Source organism: Pangasianodon hypophthalmus, chromosome 30 (genome assembly GCF_027358585.1).
Source record: "Pangasianodon hypophthalmus isolate fPanHyp1 chromosome 30, fPanHyp1.pri, whole genome shotgun sequence".
Classification (NCBI taxonomy): domain Eukaryota; kingdom Metazoa; phylum Chordata; class Actinopteri; order Siluriformes; family Pangasiidae; genus Pangasianodon; species Pangasianodon hypophthalmus.
Genome location: NC_069739.1, coordinates 8,364,154 through 8,392,102, shown reverse-complemented (window position 1 = coordinate 8,392,102; position 27,949 = coordinate 8,364,154). Strand labels below are relative to the sequence as shown.

At 40.4% G+C, this 27,949-nt stretch overlaps 1 protein-coding gene across 9 annotated transcripts; it reads right to left on the bottom strand.

The window, feature by feature from the left end:
- Positions 1-161: 161 nt before the first annotated feature.
- On the bottom strand, positions 162-27,745 carry senp6a (SUMO specific peptidase 6a). 9 transcript variants are annotated; one of them, XM_034302129.2, is made up of 25 exons: positions 27,601-27,745; positions 27,300-27,403; positions 23,763-23,856; positions 21,861-21,924; positions 20,659-20,765; positions 18,406-18,555; positions 18,173-18,193; positions 17,713-17,777; positions 15,637-15,713; positions 14,641-15,007; positions 14,141-14,379; positions 13,738-13,881; positions 13,496-13,529; positions 13,009-13,197; positions 8,999-9,189; positions 8,137-8,387; positions 7,732-7,848; positions 6,647-6,769; positions 6,301-6,393; positions 4,924-5,249; positions 4,710-4,786; positions 3,454-3,542; positions 2,396-2,464; positions 2,089-2,239; positions 162-1,306 (listed from the first exon to the last, which is right to left on the bottom strand). In XM_034302129.2, the coding sequence occupies exons 2-25, from the start codon at positions 27,328-27,330 to the stop codon at positions 1,076-1,078; spliced, it is 3,300 nt and encodes a 1,099-aa protein (XP_034158020.2). In that variant the 5' UTR covers positions 27,331-27,403; positions 27,601-27,745; the 3' UTR covers positions 162-1,075. The 9 variants fall into 9 exon arrangements, with proteins under 9 accessions (XP_034158020.2, XP_034158021.2, XP_034158023.2 ...); XM_034302130.2 differs by having other exon boundaries at positions 20,659-20,762; XM_034302132.2 differs by lacking the exon at positions 18,173-18,193.
- Between the last annotated feature and the right edge of the window lie 204 nt (positions 27,746-27,949).

Below are 27,949 nucleotides of genomic sequence, written 5' to 3'. Positions count from 1 at the left end.
AAAAACAATCTACTCCGCACCTTCCCCCCTCCCAAGGCGACCGATACTGTTTTGTTGCCTGTTTAATAAAACAAACGTGTATTTCACCAGAAAGTTTTGCTGACTGGACCTGAAAGTAGACTTGTGTATAGTCGTAATTGTGACAGCAAAGTTACAGAAGATTGTTAATTGAATACCAAGTCATTTAATAATAAACCACATATGGACACAAGTATGGCGCAATACAGTCATTAATGTACGAGTATTTAGGATCCAGTGTGAAGCATTTACAGAAAAATAAACAGAGGTGCCCGTCATCAATTACTATCAATTTTACTCACTTTATTATGTAATTATATTATATTTATTGCAGACCAGTAAAGAATAGAAAAGAGCACTCGTGACCCTCTGTTTCAAACGCTTATATCTGTATGAACTAAGGCAGATGTGCACGCTTGCATCTCAAATAGTTTTAATATTGAAAATGAGGTCCACTTAGACGTGGTAACATTTATAAAGCTCTGACAGGCACTGTCTAGCAACGGTGTTATGCCATGAGACAAGCTAATTTTTTTGTTTGTTTGTTTAAAAAAAAAAAAAAAAAAAACCCAGATGTTTTTGGATGCTTAGCCTACAAATAACAAATTGTTTTCCATGGTGAAAAGCGTGAGTTGAAGTACAGACAGAACGGGACATTAAACAGTTACTGTTCAGGCGTGTGGAGAAGTCAGGGCTGTTTGTGACCTTCATGAAGTCAACAGATGAATGAATACTTTTAACTCGGTGCAAGAATGAGAGACGAGATCATGAGAGGTCAAATTCACAAGTCAGCAAAAACAAACAAACAAACAAACAAACAAAAAAACTGTTCAGCATATATACATGTTTCTTTAATACAAATGAAGTCTTCTTGCTCTTTTGTTAACGAAGGAGAAAAAAACAAACAAAAAAAACAGAAACAGTTGTTGTCACGGCGGAATCGTCCAGCAGCGTACGATCATGAAGGGGCTCCGACTAGCCGTCGGTGCCATGAGTGGGGGTGCGGCGTCAACAGGACTGTTTCATAAGAAGAGCTATAGCAGCATGGGGCTGGAGTTCATGAACTGATTGGTGGGATGAGGTCGGCTGACTCTAAGGCGTCTCCAACGTCCAAGTCCTCGCAGACCTCTCCGACGTCCAGGTCCTGCCCAGAGTTCTCCCGGTCCAACAGTTGTTTGGACTGGATCTTCAGAATGAGCTCCTTGATCTCCTCACGTTTAGTCTTCATCCGCTGCTGGGGGAACCAGTCCAATAAATTCATAGGGAGATGGAAGCTTGGCACGGGGTTCTTTGGTAAAGTAGGAAAAAAAAAAATAATTAAAAAAGAGATCTTTATTTAGACAAAGTAGAAACATTCAATATCTGAACTACAAAACCCTTGCTTGCAGATTTTTCCTGTTTTAAAAGGTTTCTTTTCTGATGTTTATTTACAGTAAACAGAGCTCTGTAATGCCTGAGAGCAATATTTACAAATAACAATCACACAACTCAGGAAACATGTCTGTTGACCTTGGAAACAGCTGAACAAAACTCGCTTTTTTAACCTGATTTCACTGAATGTGTGAGAGTACTAAAATACGTTTTGACTGCTCCATTCCGATTGGCCAGAAGATGATTCATTTTGCTCCAAGTTAGATAAATGTGCTCTTTCTGTTATGATGTTGTTTCTATAACAACATATACAGAATTTATAACCTTATCTTTCTTATTCGAAACTGTCGGCTTCCCTCAACTAATCTGAAAAGCGCTGCCGTGTGTTGTCCGGTCCAATCACAATGCATCCATCATGCAGGCTGTCCAATCAGAACAACTCGACCAAACTGAAGTCCCTCCCATTCATCTGCATGTTACGTGTCCAAAACCATCAAGCTTCAGCTTAGTGTACTGATTTATATCAAGTACTGACACTATCCAATTATAATTATAATTTGCCAATTAGCCAGTGTTATCAAAAATACGCTTTCATTCACGTAACTACCTACAGAATATAATGCTGATCTGTCACACGATTATTGTCTCACATGATATGCTTTACTGAGTTTCATCAGTAAGTGTTATTTCTAGCTTTACCTCAAAGAAGCTCTCGACGTATTGCAGCACGTAGACGCCACAGTCGCTAAAGTTGTCCTGTTGTGGCACCCGCGGGCTCGAGCCCTTCATCAAGTCCTTCCCAAAACTCCTCTGAGTGCCCTTCCTCACTTCCCACTCTACCTCCAGATATCTGGGCAAGCACACACACACACACACACACACACACAAGCAGGCATGCGTCAGACTAAACAAGGGATGCATTCAAATATCCTTCTAATCAGAGAAAAATACCAGCACCAGTTGAACATAAATTAGAGACAGACACACAGGAAGTGTGGTAACGTACTCTCGCAATGTCTTCACCACTGTAGATCTGGCAGGGCCTCGCAACGAGTCCATGATGAGGATACAAGGTCTGAGAGAGGAGCGAATCACAGTGATTAACAGTCGTGGCATGTTCACATCAGGTTAATAAGCTGGTACTACAGCATGGACTCGGAGCTCTCATCACAACTACGGTTCACTCAGGTCCAGAAGTCTGAGACCACTAGTGACAAATTTTGCTTTCAGTCCTAATTTAATAACATGTTTTTCCATTACAAATATTAGCATCAGCAACAACTTGAATGTAAAGTAGAATTTTTGAAATATTTGCATGAATTTCAGAATTTTCTTAGTCTATCTCCCCTTTTGCTTTAATAACAACAGGCACTTGAGCTGCCATGAACTTTGTCTAAAACCTGACAATCCATTTTAGATCAGATCTATCTGCCCATCTGAGTGTTGTCTAAACATACGCTTCAATAAAGAAATACGACTCAAGGAAAATCTGACCTTCTGTCACCTTGAAACAGTGCAGAAGCTTGAATATTCATATTAAACATTTCATTACTTTGTTTTAAAGCTCCTGAAATTCTAAAATGTGGTTTGTTTCCAGTTTTAACTGAAACGAAATTGCCAGATTTTCGATGTGTTCTCTGACTTTTGATCCCCACTGCATGTACATTGCATGGAGCTCACTAGCTGCAGTTATGCTGCTCCCTAGTGGCTAAAAAAAGGCTTTGTACAAGTCACAAAAAAAACATTTACAAACCAACATTTATACACTTTGACCTTGTTCTTATAGCATGCATCTGCTTGCAGCTGCATAACTTTAATATAGCTCAACAGAAGAGTTTAACTATCACGTCTGCTTCTAAACACCATTTTCTTTTTCACTTTATTATCTACACTCGTAAAAAGAGCCTCTTGAGTAGCTTGCTAGTGAGACTGATCAAGCTAGTTACCCAAAACCAGGGAACTGAGCAAGCTGGTTTAGATATTACACTTACTTTTACATCAAATAGTTTACTTCCCTCAGGACTTTTACATGACGTAGCTCCTGTGTTTGGTATGTGTACTCACTGTTTGCAGATGGTAGGTCTGGATGCCCACTCCATGCTCTCTGACGTTGCAGTGTCTTCCGCCAGCGCTCCATCCTCACTGCACTCATCCTAAAAGGAGAATCGCAATACGAGCAGTGAGAAATGGAGCCAGAAGCACCTGGCTGATCTGTAAACAGTAACCAGTATATAATATCTACATCATGACAAATTGTGTCGCAAAGCACTTTTCTGAGATAGCACAATGTGTGTTTACATCAATTACAGATTAGACATTAAATTGTAAAATTTAATTAAATTTTCTCAGGTCGTTTCAGTGTTAAATAATTTACATTTATACAACAGCACAGTTTCATGCTTGAATCTGATTGGTCAGAAGGTGTGCATTGTTTCTGTGCAATAGCACGGCTCGGAGTAGATCCAGCTGTAACACGAATGACAGTTTAATATTAATGCACTCATTCTAATACGTTATTGTTTCTATAGTAACAGCTCACACACAGGGGCTTATACAGGGAACACTCCATATAATCTACGACTATAATAAATGGTTTAAAAAAAAAATGTGGTGACGTTTTTCTGTTGGGAGACATTTATTTAACATTTATGGAATGAGTCTTGCTTGTAAGTGACATTTTTTTTTTTTTTTTTTTAACATTTACGGTGCTTTGCAAAGTTTCCCAGCACAGGAAAGTATTTAGGACAGAGGAGTAGCTTTCCAGCTTTCCAGCTTTCCGGTAAAATGACAAGCGGTGGTTCTTGAGAGACAGAGGTGAGGGGATGACTGTTTATCGCAGCTGTAACGTAAATCAGAACAGGAGCTATCTTGTCTCTCAGATGCTCCACATCATCATATCTAACCATAAACTGTTAAAATGCGCAACGTGTCCTTCATTAATGAATTAAACACTGTAATCGTTGGCAAATCGCTGTGGTGTAAGTGGAATAACACACTCCAGACTGTGAAATTATATGAAAATAATACACTACAGGGCATTAATCCACATTATTTGGCTGCACGCAGTGCCACTGAATCGTTACTTGAATTAGTTTAGACCTTAATGAGAAAACTGAAGAGTGGAATGTAATAATTTTTATGCAAATTAAACCTTTTGCCTTCTGTCCCTTATTATATTCTCTGATTTACTCTTTGCTGTTGAGGTTATAATCCTCTTAAAATCGCATGAGCATTCAACTCTTCAAACTCATGAGCTAATGAACTTGATTGGCCCTGCATCAGTAAATTAAAATAAATAAACAAACAAACAAAACACTTACATGAGAGGAGCTTTGGTCATCTGAGAAGGTGCCAGGATCTTCACTGCTATAACACACACTGATTCTTTGCAAACCATCTTAAAAATCAAGAAGAAACCATTATTAACACTAACTTTTTTTTTTTAAACAACAATACTCGCAATTTAAATCGTCATCATCCAATCCCCAGCCCCCTTGCCTCATCATGTGCTTCAGATTCCTCTGTAACACTCACCTGTGTAATGTGACTGAACCTGTCCGTTGACCCTTTGGCTGTGAGTGCAGCTGTGCTCTTGGGGTCGATGTGGACAGGAAGGTATACTCGAGTGGCTCACGTCCTGTCCCTCGGCTTCCGTATTACCCTCCTCTGGATTAAAGGAGAGGGGCTCGGTGTGAGGCGAGGGCTCCTCGGTGCCTCCTTCGCTTAGGACAGAGCTCCCTAACTCAGACGGGGACGAAGCCTGGGCCTGGGACTGCGTCTGGGGCTGATACTGAGGATTGGGCTCCATGCACGGTCCCTCTAGACCTGGGAAGCAGATCACTGCAAGATACCAGTGTGCTCTGCTCAGGGGAAAATGGAGAAATGAAGAGAGAAATGGAGAAGGAAAATAAGGAGTAGTAGTAGTAATAATAATAATAATAATAATAATATAATCCCCCCAGCATAGAGCAATCCAGAGCGTCTATTAGCACATAGCCAGTTTACCCTGAAATAACTAATAACGTGTGTGAAAGATGAAATATTAGCATTGTAAATATGACAAACACAGTAACGCAATTAAGACTTGTACAGGAATGAGATGATTTCTACCACAGTGCTGTTGTACGCTCGATTCTGACTGTGGTATTGACTACTTTTCTGTAACAGCACCTCTGACAGGTGTGCTGACTGTAAGGCGAATCACAGGTTTATTTTAATGCCTTTGTTTCTATAGTAACAGCTACTTCACAGGGACGAAGTGGCGGACGTGCCACATAATCTAAATATAAAAATTAACGGATTTCTGTTGATATGATTGTTGACATAGTGACACTTTTGGTAAGTAATCATTTAACTTAATATTAATGGAAGGAGTCTCCAGTGTCAGTGCTTTGTTTCAGTCAGCAAGATTTCCACTACAGTGAAGTCTTCAAGACAGCAGACGTTGTGATTTCTGGTTTTTCAGTAACGTGACAGGTTGCGTTTTGTTTTTTGGCTCATTAACAGCAAAAGGAAGAAAAAAAAAAAAGAAAAAAAAAAGAGACTGCTGAGGTAATGACTGTATAAATGTTATAACGTAAGTGAGAACAGGATCTAATGTGTTTCGTGGATGTTCCCCAACATTAAATTCAACTATAAATGAATAGAAAGTATATCGTGTCATTTGTAAATACTATGAAAACATAACTGTTTGCAAATTGCTGTGGTATAAGTGGAATAAAACATTTTGGTATGTGCAGTTATGGGAAAATAATCAATTTTGGAGTGACAACAGTAACTCCTCTTTCTGTCAGGCCACATCACCTCATCAACACCCCACCGTGGATTAAACTCCTGTAACAGCATGCCCCAAAGGTGTCATACTCAACAGATCAACTCCTTTTTCACTTGATTTAGCAAACAATGGCTTACGACTCATTGATGGGAACAAAGATGAAGTCCTTCTGAAAAAGGTCCACATGTCGCGTCCATGTTTTTACCCGATTGTGCTTCCTCTTCTGTATTCTAGGAAGAGTTACAAAAGACAATCTAGATCAGATCAGTGATGCATGACTTCAAATTAGGCCTTGACCCATTTAGAAAAACAGATTTAAATCGAATGCATAAAAACGGGAACGTCATCATGCCTGATTAAGGCAATGCAAACAGAGCAGGATGGTCCTGTGTGAATGAACTACATCTGCAGTAGATTGATCATGTTTCAAGGAGGTCAGTATGAGGCAGAGCTACTAGTCATGTGGGACTGGGAAGGACCTACGGTAGGTTAGTTGTGTCCGGTGCACTTCTTCTTTCTCTCTGGTTGAGTCTCTTGTAGAAGAAGGAGCTGAAAACGTGACTTCTGCCTGCATCCTCCTTCTTCAACTTCTCCATAAAGAGATATCTGTAAAAAGCCATAAAATTATCTTTTTCATCATGCTCGGTGGTTAAGGCTCTGGGTTACTGATCAGAAGGTTGGGAGTTCGAGCCCCAGCACTGCCAAGCTGCCACTGTTGGGCCCTTGAGCAAGGCCCTTAACCCTCTCTGCTCCAGGGGCACTGTATCACGGCTGATCCTGCGCTCTGACCACAGCTTGCTAACAAGCTGGGATATGCGAAGTAAAGAATTTCACTGTGCCGTAATGTATATGTGACAAATAAAGGGTTCTGCTATAAGTGTGCCTTTATTTCAGCAAAAGATTGTGTTTAAAAGTACTCCTCCTTTTGATGCACATGCCTATACGACTCTTTTCTAATCAAGTGTAATTCATATACCTATATGATTATATACTTTCATGAATTTTGGACCAATCAGGATTTAGGTGTTAGTCTTAATGAAATTTCTGTTAATTAAAGACAGATTTTCATGCGAGTGACCCCAGACCCATCCCCATAACAAATTGAGTTCTATGCAGATGAACTGAATTTGTTTTGTTTTAAACACACAAATAAATTTCATTATCTTAGATTTGTTTAACTGGACGTCCCTCTTAAAGCCCTTTTTACACACTACAGCATTGCCATGCTCTCACGTTACTCTCCCATGTTAATCAAAGCTATACCGGTGAGGTCCCTAGAATTTTGGACTCATAAAATGGGGTCACTGTCCAAATAATTTCAGAAGCTCTGAATTAAAGCGCAGCCCATAAACCCTTCTGAGAAAGATCAAATCATGAATCAGTCATAAATCTGTTCTTGTCATTGTCTTGTCCATCAAATCAAACTGTTTTCTCCCCCTGATTTTGCTTTCGTACAACCCTGCACTGAAAATGGTGATGGTTTACTATTAATAATAATATCTAGTTTTAGATAAGACTGCTGTTTATAAAATCAAAATTTGGTGTTTAGTAGAATAAAACACACTCACTTTAAATAAAAGTCTATAATGACGTCATTCAGAAATTCTCCGTCGTTTAGACAGTGAAGGTCTTCATTGGTCACAGAGATTCCACCTTTAGCTGGAGGAGGTGGATACACTATCAACCTAGTAAAGAAGGAAAAAAAAATATGTATATATTATCCCATACACGAGTTCTACAGAAGTTATTATACAAAAGTTTAAAAAATGCTAAAGCCTACTATCTAGCAGGTTTGTGTGCAGGACATATGCAAAGTATTTAGATGAACTGTAAAGATTATTAAATACCATTTTAAACATCATTCTGTGCACCATGTGCCTGCTTTTTAAATCACTCATTACGTAAAAAGCAAGCTCAAACTCTTCTACTGAATTTACTGAAATTAATTAGTGACATGTCACATCTGATCTTACTTGATGATAGGGCCTGTGAAAGTAGGTTGCAGCTCTGCCATATCCTCATCATCATCTTCATCGTAGATCCCATGAAGCGGAGTGGAAAATCGGGTCTGGACTGTCGTCTCTGTCGATGCAGCTGGGGTCGCTGTTACTGTGCTTGCCGTTGCTGCGGTTGCCGTTGCCGTGGTGACTGAGACATTGACTGTTGTCACAGTCGTGGCAGATGTTGTAGGGGATGAAACCAATTTGGCTTTCTGTGCTTTTGCCTGGGGAAAATATACAGATGTTTAAAAAAAAATCTTACTAAAAAACACTGATAAGCTATGAAACGTCATTATTTTTTTTTAAATAATCAATTCTGTAAAACAGCTGGATGAGTCCGGTGCAAAGAAGAATTATAATCTTATTTACATGTCTGCGGCCATAATGTGCTCAGCTGCAAAGTGAGATTCAATTTTAGATTCACTATAAATATAACGTGTCCTAAAGTCCATTCAGCAAGTGTGTGTGATTTATTCACCCTACTCCATTATGTAAAAAAATGACATATACACAGGCTACTGCAGTCACAGTGAAATCAAGCCTTTTCAGACACTGGCTCTGAATCAAATAGGAGGAGATCTATGATTGGCTGATTGGATAATTGAATGGATGTGCAGGTGAATAGGTGTGTGTATAGGTGCATGCTGGTGTGTATGTATATATACACAGCAGCACAATGCATAGAATTACGCAGTTACAAGTCTGTGACTTTGATGGTTGTTGGTACCACTGATGGTTGTTGGTACCAGATGGGCTGGTTTGAGGATTTCAGAAACTGTTGATCTCCCGGAATTTTCACACACAAATGTCTGTAATATTTGTAAAGGTCACACACCTTTTCCTTCTCTTTTGATGCTTTGTTATACTGAACCAGTCTAACGTTGGCTTCGTCGAAGGTCAGTCTAGCAGGAAAACGTGTAAGCTTGTTGTTTCGGCCAATCTCAACCAGGATGTCTTCTAAAATCATCTGCTCTTGCATCGAAAGGCCATTCTCGAAAATCAACACTATGTATTTCTCATCCAAGTCTGGAGAAAAGAGGGAAAAAAATCGTATATACTGTAAGTAACATGTTAATGTCAAAACTTCAGGTATATGTTCCTCGCACAATAATAACGTTCTTCTGAATTTCTTTTAGTAACTATTAAATTCATCATGAGTAGCTATCAGTTTACGTTCCCAATTTTAAATCAAGTAGATCATGTGTTCAAATTCACAAAATCAAGTAGATTGTGTGTTCAAAACATCGACAGTGTTTAAATTATTCCATTTTTTTTATTTTCATCAATAATTTTGCGCTATCGTTTTCATTTGCTGTATTTTTCACTTTCCTCTTCGCCCGCATTTTTTCCACTTTCTCAAAGAACACTTTTGTTTTCTTGTCTCAAGACAGCAAGCGGAGGCCAATCACGTCGGGTATGTCTAAAATAATATCAACAAATCTTCGATTAAGGTACGTGAAACACTCGACATGGCAATCGTTCAGCTTGTTCAGTGTGTTGAGTGCAGGATGTTTAGTCATTCTTCCTCTGTCGTTAGTAATAGCTTTATTTGTGATAAGTGTATATTAGTTAGCTCTCTGATGGAGAAGACTGCAGTATCAGGGGTGCGCATCCAGAATCTAGAGAAAGTTAGCGAGAGTGAGAGCATCATAGTTCCTGTAGGGGCAAGTCTGGATGCCTTCGGCAGAGATGGGGTGAATAGGTGACAAACTCAGTGAGAAAATCGCAAAGCCAAAGCTAATGTTAAGGCTCGCCCATGGGAGCACAACCCCTCTCTGCGTCACGTATCTAACAGGTTTGCTCTTCTCAGTGAGGCATCCACTGAGAAACCTGGAAGAGCTCTGGTTATAGGAGTCTATCTTAAGGCACGTGAAATTACCTCAAATAGTGAAGGCTACAGCAAGGGGTAGAGCTTTCTCTTACAAAGCCCCACAGTTGTGGAACAGCCTGCCAATTAGTCTCAGTGTTTAAGTCTGGGCTGAAAACATATTTGTTTAGTCAAGCATTTTGTGAATAGTTTTTTTAAAAGAGCAGGCCTGGAGGGCTCACAGACAAAGAGTGTTGTGGTGAACTGGGATGTTTGGCTGCTGTTTCTGTTCTCATCAGTTGAGATCACTTGGTGCTGCTGGGGGTGGCCCCACATAGACGGCCTGAAGATCATTGGGATTGCTGAGGATGGTGCCACCTGGGGGCTGTGGAGATGGTTTGGGGATCTCATATGGGGAGTTGTACTGTGATGGCTTGGGACTGCGATTGCTGTGGTGGCTTTGGGGATGCGGTTGCCGAGAGCAGTTCTGCATTCAGGTCTCCATCAGTGGACAGTGAACAGGTTCAACAAGCCGGACTAGATGTGAAAACTGTAATGAATTGACTGGTTGCACAATTGCACTATTTGTCCATGTAGTACACAGTTACAGAAGGGATTTATTTATAATTACACTATCCATTATCACCTAGATGACGATGGATTCCCTTTTTGAGTCTGGTTCCTCTCAAGGTTTCTTCCTCATATCGTCTCTTTTTCCTTGCCACCGTCGCCTCTGGCTTGCTCATTAGGGATAAATTTAATTTAATCTATTTATGTATTTATTTCTGTAAAAAGTGCTATACAAATAAAATTGAACTGAATTGAATAATCTAGGCATCATACAAAAACCTACACATAAATTCAACACATTTGAAGTTCTTTATACTAACATATGTAGCCACAAAAAATAAGATTACCCAGTCGATTCTGTTAATTATTATTTACACACACCCCGGGCCATATTGTGAATTCCTTTGTGAATTTGCGAACGTCATCTCAGACCTGGTTGTTTCTTTAGACAAAGCAATAATTGCTGGAGACTTTAGGATTTAATAGTACTCACTCATAGTGGTGACCTAATACTAACATTCGGATTAAATATAGTAAATATAGTCATATTTCCATAGTCTGAAGCTATCTCAGATTAGTATCTCATCTCATTTAAAATGTCTTAGTCATAATATATGCACCGTGCCACATTATCGCATCAAACATACATTCACGTCAGCTACTGCAGTTTTTTTTTTCCAACAATCTCACAGAACTTGATCAAGCGACTGAATGCTTATACGTTGAGTCAACATTCTGCTACACTCCTGGCTCAGGTCTTATTTGACTGATTGTTATCAGTTTGTAGATGTAAATGGTGACGTCTCGACGCATACTAAGGCATAGTTTGGTGTTCCCCAAGGTTCTGTTGTAGGCCCACTGCTTTTTTCTTTATTGACGACACACAGTTGTATGTTTCAGCAAAGCCAGATGACAGACACCAGCTTAATAAAGTTGAGAAATGTGTAAAGGACATTAGACATTGGATGCTTATTAACTTCCTTCTACATAATTCTGACAGACACAAGACAGAAGTACTTGTACGAGGACCACACACAGCTAGAAGTAAGCTTTCTGATTACAAAGTAACTCTGGATGGCCTTTCTGTTTCATCATGTGCAGGAGTAAAAGACAATTTGGTGTGACTATTGACTCCAGTCTGTCATTTGAAACTCATGTAGATAATATTACTAGGATAGCTTTCTTTCATCTCAGAAATATTGCTAACATGAGAAATATAATGTCACCACATGATGCAGAAAACCTAGGCCATGCTTATGTTACTTCTAGGTTGGATTATTGTAATGCCTTACTGTCTGGATGTTCCAGTAGATGCATAAACAAGCTCCAGTTAGTCCAGAATGCAGCAACGAGAGTCCTTACTAGAACCAGAAGATATGACCACATCACCCGTATTTTTTCCACACTGCACTGCAAATTTTGCACTGATTATAAAGTACTACTATTGACCTATAAAACACTGAATGGTCTCGTGCCACAGTACCTGAGCAAACCTTCAGTCTTTTACGATCCGCCACGCCTACTTCAATCAAAAGGTGCAGGCTATTTGTTGGTACCTCAAACAGTGAAGGCTACGGCAGGGGGCAGAGCTTTCTCAGGATGCCCTCATGTCTGTGTTACCTTCTGGCTCTCCCTTTTAGTTATGCTGTCATAGCTAGTCTTGCCAGAGTCCCTGCTTGCACTCTGCACACAATGTACATTGCCCTTAACCACTACATGACAAGTAGCATACCTAATAATTTGTGTATTTCTCTCTCTCCTTCTCTCTCGCTACACATTCTACTCCTGTAATACTGAGATACCAGTGATCCTGACCCCTTCTGCTCTCCGGACCTTCCTGATCCATCCTGATGCCCTACTTCTGGTTGGAGTTCTCATCACCTGGAAACCACTCACTGCTGCTGCAGATAGCTCCACATGGACCGCCTAAAGATACATGAGATAACTGTGGATGGTACCACTTAGATACCATGAAGCTGGCTTTGGACTGCAATTGATATGAACAGTTTTGCTATGATGGCTTAGGACTACAATTGTTATGAGAGCTTTAGGACTGCAATTGCCACAAACAGTTCTGCACTCAAGTCTCCATCAGTGAATAGTTGATAACTTCAACAAAACAGACTTCATGTGAAAGCTATTATGAATTTCCTGGTTACGCAAATGTGCTTTTTGACCATGTAGTACACAGTTGGGTACAACTAGTACATAGAAGGGAATTATCTAGAATTGCACTATCCGGTGTCACCCAGATGAGGACGGGTTCCCTTTTGAGTCTGGTTCCTCTCAAGGTTTCTTCCTCATTTTGTCTCAGGGAGTTTTTCCTTGCCACTGTCACCTCTGGCTTGCTAATTAGGGATAAACATATATCCTGATTTTATATATTTCTGTAAAGCTGCTTTGTGACAATGTCCATTGTTAAAAGCGCTACACAAATTAAACTGAACTGATGTAAACGAGACACTCACTTTCGCCACTGCAGTCGTACCACAGGCCGCCGCTCTCCTGGGACATCTGGAGCTGGGTGCGTAGGCGCTGGCACTCACTGTCACTGGTCTGGAAAAAGAGGACAGGCAGCTTCCTAACGCTGCACCATTCGCAGCTTGTCAGCTCCGATGACCTGAGGCGCACCTTCTCCAGCACGTCGATTTCCTGACCTGTACACAGCCATTTCTCAAAATGGTTAGAGGGCCACCTCCTCAGGAACTGACACACTCCTCAGATCAAGGGTCTGCAACATTATCCACATTGGGTGCAGAAGCGCACCTGATTCCACAGTTTTATCTCCTAAAACGCAAAGTTATAAACCAAATCCTATAATATAAGCTTACTGTATTTTTTTTTTAATAGTGTCACATCTAATATTTAATATGTTGGAATTAAATAATAAAAAGCCTTGCAACCCCAAGGCAACCTATCATATGAAAAAAATGACCTACATATGCCATCACTTACCTTCTGTCTCAAGCTGTATGTACTCTACTGTGAACTATAATTTAAAAAAAAAAAAAAAAAAAAAAAAAAAAAAAAAAAAAAAAGAGAGAGAGAGAAAGAAAGTATGCAATGAGACAAATAAGACTGTGCTGCTTTTTCAGATTTCAGATATTCACACGTGCTGGACCTGTGCTGACAAATCACATCCACACAGTCTTCTCATACATACAGTATTTGACAAAAGAATAAAGAACTGATCTTACGATGACAGGTTTGGTGACCATCCTGCGCAGAGTTCCTATCCGTACGCTCCTGCACTCCAGAATAATGCTCTCCAACTTCGGCATCTGTCCCAATTTACGTTTCTTAGATGGAGACGGGTCCTCACACAAGGCGTTCCGAAATTGCTGGGAGGGCAGTTTAAACAAAACCGTGAATACTGTACTCCTTACTCAAAGACCTTCAACTTTCTACTCATGCAGAACACTGAGACAGAGGAAAACAACCTCTGTAATTAAACTATTATTTTATCTTTTTCTGTAGGGTCACAATGTTGTGTATTTGCTCTGACACACCACACAATTAATTAGCTAATGAACTCAATTTTGCATGATCGTAAAAGAACAAAATTGGGCAAAAAGCTGCGTTCAGTGAACACGCCCTTACTGAATCTTTTAAGCGGTTCCTTCTGGGTACCATGCTCCTCTGGTCCATGTCAGTGAAAAATTCACAAGCCTGCTCTTCGTGTTCTGCGACTTCTTTAACGGCCGCTTCCACTCTCCCACTGGAAGGCGCTGGGGAGGAGTGGGCGGAGTCAGCAGGCCTCGGAGAGACGCTGTCCAACCGGTTGACGCTGCCCGTGCTAGAACTGTCAGCCTCGTCATCTTCATCACTGGACAGTACAACTGCAATTAAACACAGCGCGTGAGCAGATGGGGGCATCATGGTGCGCTCTAAGGAAGGGAAAAGACTTTATATAGACCTAGACTAACACGAGTAATTTTGAAGATACCGTGTATGTTTTGTTTTAGTGTTCTCAATATCATGCGTGTCCAATATAGCAATGTATTGAATAACCAATTAACGTCACCGATTAGTGCCTCCATGTAACTCTGGTTTAATGGACACCATATCAGTAACACTGATGTCTATTAAACCGCACTCACTGGGGTCATTGAGTTCATGCTGCTTGGCCAGAGGCTGCCTCTTTCCCATGGTCGGCTTGGCGCCATTGTGTGGGAGCAACAGACCCCCACGGGTAATGCGTGCCGGTGGGTTCATAGCCGTTTCAGCTTGGGTAGAGCGCCCCCCAGACGTCGCGCCGTAGAAGCTCTTGCTGAGCTGAGTGATGCTGGGAGAGCCGGGAGAGGGAAGGGAGCGTACAGGCACTCGAGGGGCAGGTGAGGACGGGACAGCAGGCAGAAGGGGCACTTCAGCAGGCAGTGGGTTCCCGCAGCTTTCACACTTCGTGTGGTCTTCGCTTCGCTGGCCACACTTTCCGCACACAGTGAAGTACTCGTCTGGCTGCAGTGACTGTTGGGGAGACAGAGAGGGAAGGAATATTGAAGGAGTCCAGCAGTTAGGACACGCTAAGCCTACGCTAAGGAGGGTAGCTAAAATTAGATTTTTTGATATATTTAATTTAAGCAGGGGAAAACAGAAAAAAAGCATCACTCTGACTTTTCTTTCAATTGGATTTCAATTGGATTCAAGTCACATTTGTATGTGGTTTCAAATCCTGATAGAATCAGATTCCCAGCCATGAGGCTGACCATTAAAATGTAATGTGTTTTTTTTTGTAAATTGCACTTCTTGATATCAGACATTTGAAACAGAAACATGGACAAAAAATTAATGCAAATTATAACATGGTCTGGTAGAGCTGAATTTATATATAGTGATATATAGTTTATATTTGTATATAGTGAACAGGACGTCACTTGGGATTTGTCTGAACTGTGTCAGCGTAAAGTTATAGGTTGAATAAAATCTGATTGGAATCAAACACTAAACCATTTAACTAACACATTTTAATATCTGGTTTACTGACATTTCTCTTTAGCACTAATCCTCAGTGAAATCTGTGCTGGTGACTGTTCACCTTCCATCACCTGCACCGGTGCTACACAGCATGTACACTGAGCTGTTTAAATGATCCTCACCTCTGCTGTGCCGATGCTTTCAAACATCGGCCGCCTCTTCGGCTGGACGCATCTCTTTATGTTCAGAGTATCCGAGTCTGGAGGACAGAGCACAAGAAAAGACAGACTGCTATGTGCCTGTTTCTATAAATAGCAATGGCATACACAGTTTATTAGGTACACCTACCTTACTGTCTAATAAGAAGGCAAATCAGAACATATTACTTTTTTCCTCCCATATACACAGCTGCCTAATAAACTGGCAGCTCAAAAGTTAATAAATCTGAAACACATGATAATGCATCCTGTGCATTACTCAGTTCAACAAAGGAAATATGTTATATTTCTTATTTTTTCTCTGTAAGGGGCATATAGCTGGCTTGCTCCTAGTGACAAAGCTGTCATGGTATCAGAATATTAAGCAGGCTCCACTGTCTTCCAAAGCACTGTAGGAAAGAAAGACATTTCCCTAGCTCAAGGTTAACCCTTCATGCAAGAATATATACTATACTACACTTAACGTACAGTTAGTATCGGGCAAATGGGATTAAACAGCCACTTTAAGCATCTGAATTCTTAAATCAACAGTCTGTGCAAGACACATAATTCAGTGAAGCCTTATGCATCTAACACACTGAAAATGAGACACGGTAGGAGGCGAATGGTCTGGAACCATCCGTTGTGACTCACTGCTTCAAAAGGTTATCCAACTGCCCGTGTCTAGACCATTTGTGTATTCTATTCAGACATTGCCAAGGGAACAGGCCGTATCTTTTTAAAGCCGCCGAGGACTGAGATACCATCCATCTCCTTTTCCGTTTTCTAGCTTCACTTCTCTCATTCCTTCCCCTCACAGGAGACGCAGATTAATCAGAGGCCAGCAATCCACTCTGGCGTACGCTGACACACACCACCATAGAGCTTTGCCTCATTTGGCAGACACACACACACACACACACTCATACATACACACATCCCCACAGGCTGTGCTGTCTTAAAACAGCGCACAACCATGAAACACTCTGTTCCTTTCTCCATTCCCTCAGTCATGCACCAGCACATCTTTTCGCCTGCCACGCACATGCCATTCTCATCAAATGCACACGACACAAACAAAAGTCAGTGAGCACCTGAAGGCCAAAAAAATTGGGGGAAGTGCTGTATTGTGAAGATCCAAGGCCAATTTTCCTATAACAGTAATAATGGTTCAGATTACCATTATTCCTTAATAAGAACAAAAGTCTGCTTTCTGATAAGAATTACTGAGACTGTCCAGTCTGGGGGAAATAAAAGCAGCAGCGTCTGGCTCAAACATCACGCCGTCCTTGAGCACTGATTGAGTACCTAGCTTCCACTGCCAGGAAACATTATTCCCTGGAAAATGGAGCTAAAATGGAGACACTCCTCCCATCCGAAAGGGCGAATCAAATAGCTACAGAGACAAGGCATGATTCACTGCAGGATTTGTCTCCAGCAGACTGTACCATTGGTACATCCCGCAGGAAGAGTAAATAAAGCACTTTATACAAACCGGTTAACTTGTTTCTGTGCCATAATTTGGCATCCTGGTTCATATGCAAATCTGATACGACTTGGCAGCCGAAGAATGGCTTTGCGTGTGTAATTTCTAAATCGCACACCCAAAGGCGAACACTAGTCCCCCTATTTACTTTACCGTTCCAGTATCTCATATTTTAGACAAGAAATTAATATAATTAAAAAAAAAAAATACTTAGCTGTACATTTTGGCCTCGTTTTAATAGACATTTTAAATATCCTATCTTAATGACCTTAATTTCTTAAGGTCATTTACAACTCAAAGTCAACATGAGTCCATTGATGCGCACTGAAATAAAAAAGTCTCATTTACAAATTCAATTGGTCCAGGTTTACCTTTTTCTTTCTTCATTTATGTACACTTTTTTAAGAACTGCATGCACAGCAAACAAGAAATGCTGTGAATGCAATGCAATACCTCCTCCCCATTTCTTCCCCTTCTCCTTCTCCATTGCCTCCTCCACATCTCTAAATAATAATTTTTTTAAGCACAATAAACAAATAAATAAAATAACAGGCCGTAAGAGCACTAAAGCTTACCTGAAATCTCTGGGCAGGTGAGAATGATTTTGTCTAGCTCTGCTCTTTGGGTGGTGAAGTCGGATCTGTCAGAATGGGAGAAAGCATTTAATCACATATACACGTATACATATAAAGCATGAAGATAAAAAAAAATAACATACTGAAAGACAGCAGTTCTAATTTGATTCAATATGATAATATGAGCGCATGCTATCTGAATTCAGGACATACGCTAATTAACATGCACGACATGTGCTTGCAGAAAGGTTGCATGAAATGCTGAGTAGAGCATGCAAACTATTACTGTGTGCATTTCCATACACAAATCATTAGATGCATGTGAGAGACGGATGAAAGGGATCCATTAAAGACTGTGTGATAGCTGAGACATCCTAAACAGCCAATTCTGCTGCTGAATTACTAGAGCTAGGAAAAGACCACACAGAGGCAGGCTAAACAAACTTCAGATGAGCCTTACCTTTCTTTCAAGTCAAGGTTGCTTTAAAATGGAGAAAGTACATGCATACATAAACAGTAAATAATTAAAAGCAGTACATAACTGAATTCAGTTTTTGCTGACTTTGCTGACTTTGTGACTGATTTTTGACATAAATCACCAGTTCACACACAAGTGAATCAAGCTGCTGCCTTTTAACAAGAGTACGATATAACAGTGAAGAGAAAGATGGGATGCAATCTGCTGTGCTGTACCTTTGGACTGGCTTTCTGACAGAAGAGGGGAGATGAGTGTGTTGAAACAGCCTTCCTTGAACTACCACTCCTTGAGATGGCGCTGGACTCATAATTAAATAATTGGTTCTGTTGGGTAGTGGAGAAATGGCCATTGCGTGCGGGGCTTCACTGGGAATGAGATGAGGGAAGCACACACATCAGGGCTGAGTCCAACAATAGCTGAAGCATGCATTTTAATGCCAGTACATTAGGAGCTGCATGACTACTAATGCCGGGTTCGACGAGAGTAATTCTCACAACTTCTAATTCCCAACCTCCAACCAGGAAAATGTCCCCTCGACCCTCGACTTGAAATTCCTACTAATGGCAGTCTTCTCAACTACGAGTTCCTTCCCGGTTTTCGTGGCGTCAAATCAACATGGCCGCTTAAAGCATAAGAAGTAAACAAAGCAGCACTCCTTACTTTTAGATTAGTTATTATTATTATTATTAGTATATACAAGTATTTGTTTTAGATCAAATCAACATCCAGACATATTCGCATGTTAAATTGTATATACACACAAATATACATCATTAATCAGAGTTAGCTGGCTAACTTGATGCTAACAAAAAAAGGAACATGGAGGCGTCTGTTTTTTGTTGTGTTTTTTTTGTCAAGTGTTGAAAATGTCATACATTCTGACCTGCGAATTTCCAAGTCGAATGCAGCATAATTTTTAATAGTCGACCAGTAATTCAAAAAAGTAGCTGACTAAATAACTAGTCGTCTTTTCCGGCGTTAAAGCAAGAACTAACTGTAGTGTCAAAGGGTAGCGTAACACACTCAGAGAAAAGCGCTATCCGCCCTCTTCCACATGAAAAGCTTGACTGCCAACCTCCTGAGCAAACTGCGACACCGGCTCGCTGCTTATACTGTCATAGATTATCTCACGAAAACAACATTTGCCGTTTGTGCTGCGTGTAAATTGCTATCAACGCACGCATGCAGGGCGTTTCGGGAAACAGGCGTGTTCACGCTTACAGTTACATCAAGATGGACAGATCCGATCCGAGTGCAAGAACAGTGTGATGAAGCTTGTAATGCGAACGCCCTTGAAATAAGTCTTGCTAACCACGTGTGCTTCTCACACACAATGAATGGCACACTTTGATCAAGCTGTTAGATAGCTGCATGCAATATCAAACTTTTCATTAGCATAATCAGCTGTGATGAGGTACTGCACCATCAAGCTGTTAAAGGGTGCTGGCACACTCCGCACAGCAGAGAAAGGTCCACAGATTTTAAATACCCTGAGTAAAATAGAGCAGGAAAGCCTGACTGAATTAATCTGATTATTTCAGCACTGACGTTAGCAAGCACCGAGATCAGATGAGTGAATAGACTACTATGAGGCTTGAGTTTAAATGCTGCAACTGACTTTAACCTCATGAGACAGACACCGAAGTGAATGATGCTGATACTCAAACTGAGAACTCATTTCCTATTGTAAATATAATTCTTTAATATTCGGCAGTAATGCTGTTTTCTCATAATTAGATCAGGATGCATATGTAGAGGTAGGCAGGGTGTCTTGGACAGCAATGGATGTGGAATTAAATCTTTCAATTCTCCTTTAACTGTATCTCTAGTTGAAACACATTCAAGGGAAAAAAAAAAAAAAAAAACACATTTCAGATGCCAGAACTAAAAATAGCAGGAAATGTCAAACTCAGACCATGTAAAATGCTCTCCCAGGAGAACGTTTGCTTGTGTAATTCGCAATATTTTTACACTTAATCCTAGAGATGCCACTAAAATTCCATGTTTTTCCATCATCTTGATGACCGAGGCTGATCTCATTTCAGCCATCAAGACAAACTGTGTCCTATGTTCAAGAGCAGGTTCTTGGTCATATCAGTAAACATCAGACGGATTTACATCCTAAAAGACATAAGTTGATTGGATTAAAACATGTGTCAAATGTGATCCGCGGCCGTTACAGGGCAGAGCTGACCCGACACGGATACTCGGTATAGTGTTAATCCTATCATATTACGCAGCTATGGGACAAGACTATGCTATTACTTCAACAGGCAAAGCCAGTAATTCATTAATAAGTTGGAATAATTTATATAATAAAGCATAACATACATTCATTAATGATATTGATTTGTAAACCTAGATGGAATACTTCCAGTACTTAAGCAGCTTCTTAAATTACAGTTCTGCGCTGACAAACCTCTTAAACAGCATTAACCCTCTGATCACATTGCACATGGAGCTGATACCTGGGCTTGCCTGTTCCCATTCTGTTCAGGGACTTGAAATGATTTGGCCGCCGTTCGTACGTCTTCATAGGCTCCAAGGGGTCAAAGTGCCTCAGAGGGGGCGCCTGCTGAGAGAGAAAAAAAGAGAGAACGTTTGTGTGTAAGCGAGAGGGAGGAATGTGCTACATAGCTGACAGTAGGGCTGTTACAGTGTCAGTCTCACAGCTACCTTATCGCTGAGTAATACAAAACACTGATTTAAATGCTTTTGCGTCACTTTTTTTTTGGGCTTAGCGCACCACTTTTCCTCAGAGCCGCTCTCCATTTCATTTTATAATGATGCAGGAGATTTTATGGATCTTATATCGTCCTCAAAAATGTCTTTCGGTAAAGATTTTGATCTGTCCTGCGGGGGGGGGGCAAAGAGTTTTCACACTTTTCGTTCAGTTTAAAGACAGTCCAGGAAGCGTTCTTTTCTATTCTCCTGCGAAAACGAAACATAAAAACTGGCCGAGTTTAAAAGCAGAACACCAAAAAAAAAAAAAAGGCCAAAAACAAACAAACAAACAAAAAAAAACACCACAGATGATGTTTAAAAAGACTTGCAAGAGTTGGGACAAGTTTTAGGTAAATTTCAAGAAACGGTTATAATAAATAAATCGAATTTGTATGCCTCAAATACTCTTAAAATATACTTCCACATGGACAACCAGAAAATATTACAACAGACCCCCTCCAGGAGAATGTGCACACACACTCACACACACACACACACACACACACGTGTATGACATACAGTAATGCATGATACCATAATAACCGTGACATTTTATTTTTTTAAGGTTATCATACAATGAAGGACAGCAGGACAACATTCCCAAGCAGACCAGTGAAATAAATATTGCAAATTAGTTTATACATGAATACATTTATAACCAGCTTTCATGCACCTTTGGCATATTTATATGAGATAATATTCCCTTCCTCCATAAAAACAGCTCAGAGGTGGAGGAAAAATCTGTTTCTATCATCAGCAAAATAATCGGCCTCCTCATGGAAACCATGAAAAGATAAGCTGTGCAGTGCGAAGCTACAATAAATTCCAGGAGGAGTGAGAGTAGGGCTAGGGAGGACCTAAGTGATAGACGTTTGGACAAGGCAAAAAGGACAGGAGGGTTAAGGAGAGAAACAGAGCGCACACAATATTAAGTGCATGTGAATACCTTCACCCCTTCAGGGGAAAGTTCCTGACGCCCGCCCACTTGATCCATGGTCACCAGGGAAGGACTGAGGAGCAAACACAGGCAGACATGAGTGAAATATGCCACAGAGACAGTGCTTATTATATTGAAGAAACTGCTGCACAAACAACAGCATGAAGAAACATTGGCCCATATCTAAGTGGCTCATGTTGGTCTGTTGAAGGTCATTGTGGGGGAGTACAGCAGGGGTTAAGGCTGATTTATACGTGCTGTTAACTATGCGCTGCCACGCGCATCCTACGGTTATTCGGCGCATTGCTTGTGCCAATCCTCAGAAATTAACGTGGCACATCCGTGTGGTGCAATGCCAACGTAAACAATCGAGGCGGTATAGCACCATGTGATACTGCGTCCCTAACTGAATAAACAAACTAACGCTGTGTCTCAAATCGCATACTTGTATATTATTCCTATGGTTTTCCCCTTTACAATTAGTTTTTTTGATTTTAAAAACCTCGAATGTACCGAAAGATCTGTTTCGGGCACCAGTTTTCTGGATTTTCTAGATTAGTACATATTTTTCCATGTATATATGAGTGAGGGTTTTTGACGACAGTCATGCTGACAGCAGAAAGAACGTTTTAAAGAGAACCTGAGCTCGTAAGCGCGTTGAACATCGCTGCGCATGAAATCACTAAACGTTACAATTCGAAACCAGGTGAAGACAGATGTTTTGGCTCTGATGTGCCATCTTGTGGACGCTGCATTTAATCCTCCAGATGTACATGATATAAGATACGCAAGCACGCATGTGAACAAAGCAGCTGCACGGACGCACGTACGCGTGTTCAAAGTATATTTGCACCCTTAAACTGCTTTCCAGTCAAACGTTCAGTAACGCAGCGTAAACATCAACGGAAGACGGCAAAGCATCTAGGACATTTAGGTCTCTCTAAGGTTTTAACCTTTCCTTCTGTCCCAAGAACATATCTGGTCCAATATGCGCTACGTTTAATATTGCATGCTAAAACTCTCAAGAATATTTTTACATACAATTGTTGAGTGACCGTAATCCCTAATGTGTTACTTGTGACTTTCACTACTTGCCCAGTAGTCGTTTACTGTTCTTAATGCAACTGATCGCCCCATTAAAAATCTTCACAACGTATATCAACTCGCACACTGACCAACACAGTTTGTGTAGTTTACAGACGTAAAAAAAACAATTACAAGGTTGGAGGAGATGGGAAAAATTTAGTTTTACACAATTTAGGACACAAATAAGGCATTTGAAAACTAAGCTTCAGCCTGTTGTTGCATACTGACAGGTAATGTTGACTCTAAAGACCTTGTGTGTGTGTGTGTGTGTATGTATGTATGTGTGTGTGTGTGTGTGTGTGTGTGGGCGCATAAATTTGGGTCTGATTGCAGGTAACGTACATGCAAATAGACGTTTTTGACTAGATGTAAAGTTAATCAGGAACCTGCATTCAGAAGGCGCAGATTAGATTTTTTTTTTTTTTCCTTTACATGAACTCCCAGGTTCATGATTTCTTTATTTGGTTGCAGTGGTGGAAATCCCGTCTCACTAATATCAAAGTACGATGACAACCTAAAGTGTTCTGCAGGTGGAATAAAACTCTATGGCTCTAATAAACAGCCGAAGTATTATTGTTCACACTTACATAATGAGCCGAATATTTAGCATAGCTGTACTGTATGTACAAGACGTTCATGAATTCCATCCATATCTGCAAACTGAGCTTAACGCATACACGTCACTCTGACAACCAAAAACCCCAACATGGCGACGTTAGTGTGAAAACTGTCCTGACTCTGCAGCTTCTTTCTCTTGCGTGTGCATTTATTAGGTGAAGCTCCGGCAGCCCTGAACACTGAAACAAGCGGTACTGAAGTGCTTACTCGTTCCTCCTCTCCTCTTCACGGTCAGCGGAGAGGGAAAAACTCCAGCTCTGCTTGAACCCTCCATCTCTGCTGGCTTCTGATCTATCGAGAGCTTAGACAGATACAGAAAAGATGAATATCATAACCGCAAAATAAGGGCACAGACTTGCAGACCTACGGTGAAAGCCCTGAAGATTGAGGTGCGCTTTATATGTCAAATCACATGATGTTCAGTCGGAGCAGAAAATGAGCACAGATAGTGTCTGTTTGATTCATTATTCAAAAACCATTTTCTCTTATAGGATCATTTCTCTTAAGAGCTGTTTCGACAGCGCACAAACTGGTGCCATGTTAACCTCTTTCTACTTGCCCATGTTTTACACCAGTGCTGCTAAATTCTCAAATCCGATTGGTCAGAAGCTGTCAATTCAAATCACATGTTTATTTTAATGCACTCGTTCTAATACGTCCCAGTTACAACGACGTTTATTTAACAGTTTTGGGATTCTGGAGTCTCCAGTGTCAGCGGTAAAGCTGTAACTCAGATTTCTGACACAGAAAATCATTCAGGATGAAGAACTTCGAGGTTTCTCTAACATGACAAGCTACGTCCTTTGTCTTATTAACTTCGAGAGAGAAACAAACAGAGACAGCGCAAGTGATAAACTTTTTACATTCAACGTAACCATAAACGGATAAAAAAAAAAATCCACCCATGCGTTGATTATTTTCCTATAACAGTATGCCCCCCCAAGTGTTTTGCAACACGTTTATTTTTACTGCGCAGCTATCTAACCCTACATCTCAACCCTGGTTTATTCTGTAGCCTACATTTTAAGGTGCATTAGCTAAGATTAGTCCATTTTTTTTTCCAGATTAGCTCTCTAATGATTAAGTAGGTGGGTTAGATATTTGAAAGATTTCCAACCATTCCCGTCCATGTTCAGAAAAGCTCCACCCCCAGGATCTACAGTGGCCCGTAGAGTGTCTATAAAATGACTAAAGGGGCGGTGAAAGTTGTGAAAACAGAAAGTTGGGAATATGGTTGGCAACCAGGGTTTTTTTTTTTTTTTTTAAATCCACACATCATGGCTTCCTTTGTGCTTCTCTTTCGATGTTGACTTTATAACCTCTTAAAAGCTGTGTTGTATAAAAACGGGATGGTGCGACACCTCTATAATCAGTGCTTCCTCCATCTTGGATTTTCTGAAGAGGTCACGCCGTGACGTGTTGATCTTCTACCGGTCACACGTCTTCATGTGATACAAATTCGCAGGTCAGAGTTCACCCAACTTGAACTTTTGAACTTTGAAGCTTCTTCGCATTGAGCTTGCGTTTCTGATCTCCAGCAATCGGAAGGAGTGTAAGAATGGACGTCGGCGGAACTGAAACGTCTAGTGTGACCGCCGCTTAAGGGAGGTCCAAACACAAACAAGCACTCCGGACCGGAAATGGGTTTTCTCAGCCACATAATACATTTGTCCTGAGGTCATGGCTTAAAATCATGTTCAACATATTTTGCAGGCCATTTGTACTAGCACTTCTACGGAATTTTAAAAAAAACTCACTTATTGCACCTTTAACTGATGCTCACTCAATCTATTATTGCATCCACAGCTTAACCTATACACCAGTTAAAATGTAATGATGCCAGAGAAGGAACCGTTACGGGAAAAGAACTGAACCACGTTACGGCAACACGTCTTCAACACAGGTCTGAACGTCAGCATCGAACGTTTCCCAACATGGTACAATATCTTGTGTATTCACAACATGATATTTTATCCTAGACTGAACTGTACACTTCAGATTTTATATATAGTCACTGAAGGCTATATTATTAGTAGTAACATTTACACGACTTTATTAAGAGATGGATAAATAAAGGCTCGGTAATAGTCAGTCATCTGTGCAGTAACTACTATCGTTACTAGACAACCCGAATGCTCCTCGAATGATGTGTGTGGATCAGCAGGAGGTGGGATTCAGAAGCTAGTTACAGCACTGAGGCGTCATTACGTTTAAACAGAAAACATCTGCGTAAGTCAATAAGGAGTAGGTTTTTTTTTTTTTGTTTGTATGTTTGCTTTAAACTTACTTGTATTTTGGGACACTAGGATTAAAAATAATAGCCCAGACATGAAATCTGCTTATCCAGAGCACCTGGACTTCTAATTTGTCCACATCTGCTCTTTTTTTCTCTGTCCATTATTGGACACAAGACCATCTCTGACCATATTATTATTATTATTATGATTATGATTTGGGTGATGGAGCTTTCTCACTACAAGTGTACCAGGCCCCATGCATGACATCCCATTATAGTACAGCACACAAATACATTTTTTTTTAAAAAAAAAAAAAACAATTTCTTCTCTACATGTCTCATCAGGGCCCATGTCCAGAGGTTCCACATCCCACTTCTTTGTCTTGACTTGCCTCAATCTGAGGATCAGTGCAATTCTCAGAAAAATACACAACTGAAAATTTAAAGAGACCAAACATTACCAACATGAGTGTAGCCTCTGAGCTAGCTAAAGCAGCAGAGCAAAGGGGCATTAAAGACAGCATCAGAAGTGGGGATTACTACTATAACAGTGGCAGATTAAACTGGAGCATGTATATAATGCACGTTTAAAGAAGGTTCCCGAAAAGAAAGTTTTTTTTGTTTTATATTAGATGACCGGCTTATGGGGTGCAGACAAAGCTGCAGCTAGTTAGCAGCCATCCAAGTCAGTTACTGGACCTTACATTATATACACAGAGACATATTACTACATTTAAAACATTCAAACACAACGCAACATGCATTAAATTAAATTTAAGCTATACCACATTTTTAACTAAGACATCTATTTAGTGCTTTGCGTGACGCTTTAAACTACATTCCTAACTACCAGGCCTGTAATTACAGCTGATTGGGAGCTAGCTTTAGCTTTAGCTTTAGCTAGATAGCCAGCACCTAGCTAATAGAATTGCCGAGGAGTTTATTTGTTTGCTTGTTTTTGTTTGTTTTAAATGAGCAATGAGATTACAATTCGCTTCTTTCTTTGTTTGTTTGTTTCTTTCGTTTATTTATTCGTGCATGTTTGTTCAACTTAGCTAGGAAGTCCAGCAAGATCACTAGCACTGAATTGAAGCTACCTGGATAACTGTCATAGCCTGGAACTCAGGCGTTTAACAAAAATAAATAAATAAAATAAAATAAATAAAGCAACTTCACCTGGGAAATAGTGGTGCATTCGAAGGGTACGTGTGACATCTATAATCTGAGTTGTTCACATTTGTCCGAAAAGATGCACCTTTTGCAGCTGTAGTTAGCAAGAAAGGCTGAAAGCAAACAATCAATGGCCACCGCGCTGACTAGCCGAGCTAGCATAGGCGTTAGCTTAGCACGCTAATGCTAGCTCCACGCACAGCTAGCCTTACAGACAAAACAGCCCAACACCGGACCGTATTAAAAATGCATATACGTTTCTCCTGGAACATACCAACAAACCATGTTAGGCTTATAAGATGTGTCTGGAGTAGTATTTATCTCCAGTAACCACTGACCTTCGATAAAAACGCTCTTCTTGTGGGCCATGTTGTTTATTCCATGTTGTTGCCGATTGAGGCTGTTTGTGTCTCTGAGCCACACCGATATTGCTGAGGAAAAGCTGACCAAGTGCCGAGCAGCGACACGGCGTCAAGAAGTCACATTTCAAGAAAAAAAAGTCAGCATTTTAGTTACAATAAGACCAAAAAATGTCTGAATGACTATATTTCATCACTGTTTACTCAATTACTCAGTATACACTTGAATAAACATTTAAAAATCTTGTATGGACTAGTTCCAGAAATGCTATTTACATACCTAATACTACTAGTGGGAAAGATGAATTTAACCTAATAGTTGGTCAGGTAATGTGTACTTTTTTTTCTTTGTCTTTTTATTTTTAACCCAAGAAGTTCATATACACTATGCACTCTACACTACACTCTGGCCAAAAGTCTGTGGACACCTGACCACCACACCCATATGTGCTTGCTGAACATCTCAGTCTACAGGCTGTCCTAAATGTCTCCATACATAGAGGAAATGAACACTTTTTAGCAAAATTTTTCATTCTTAGTTTATATTATATGCATTTTTTTTTCTGATAGCCTTTAAGAATATCTTTGACCAAAGAAGAACGTATTGAAATCATTCTCATGGCTGGATA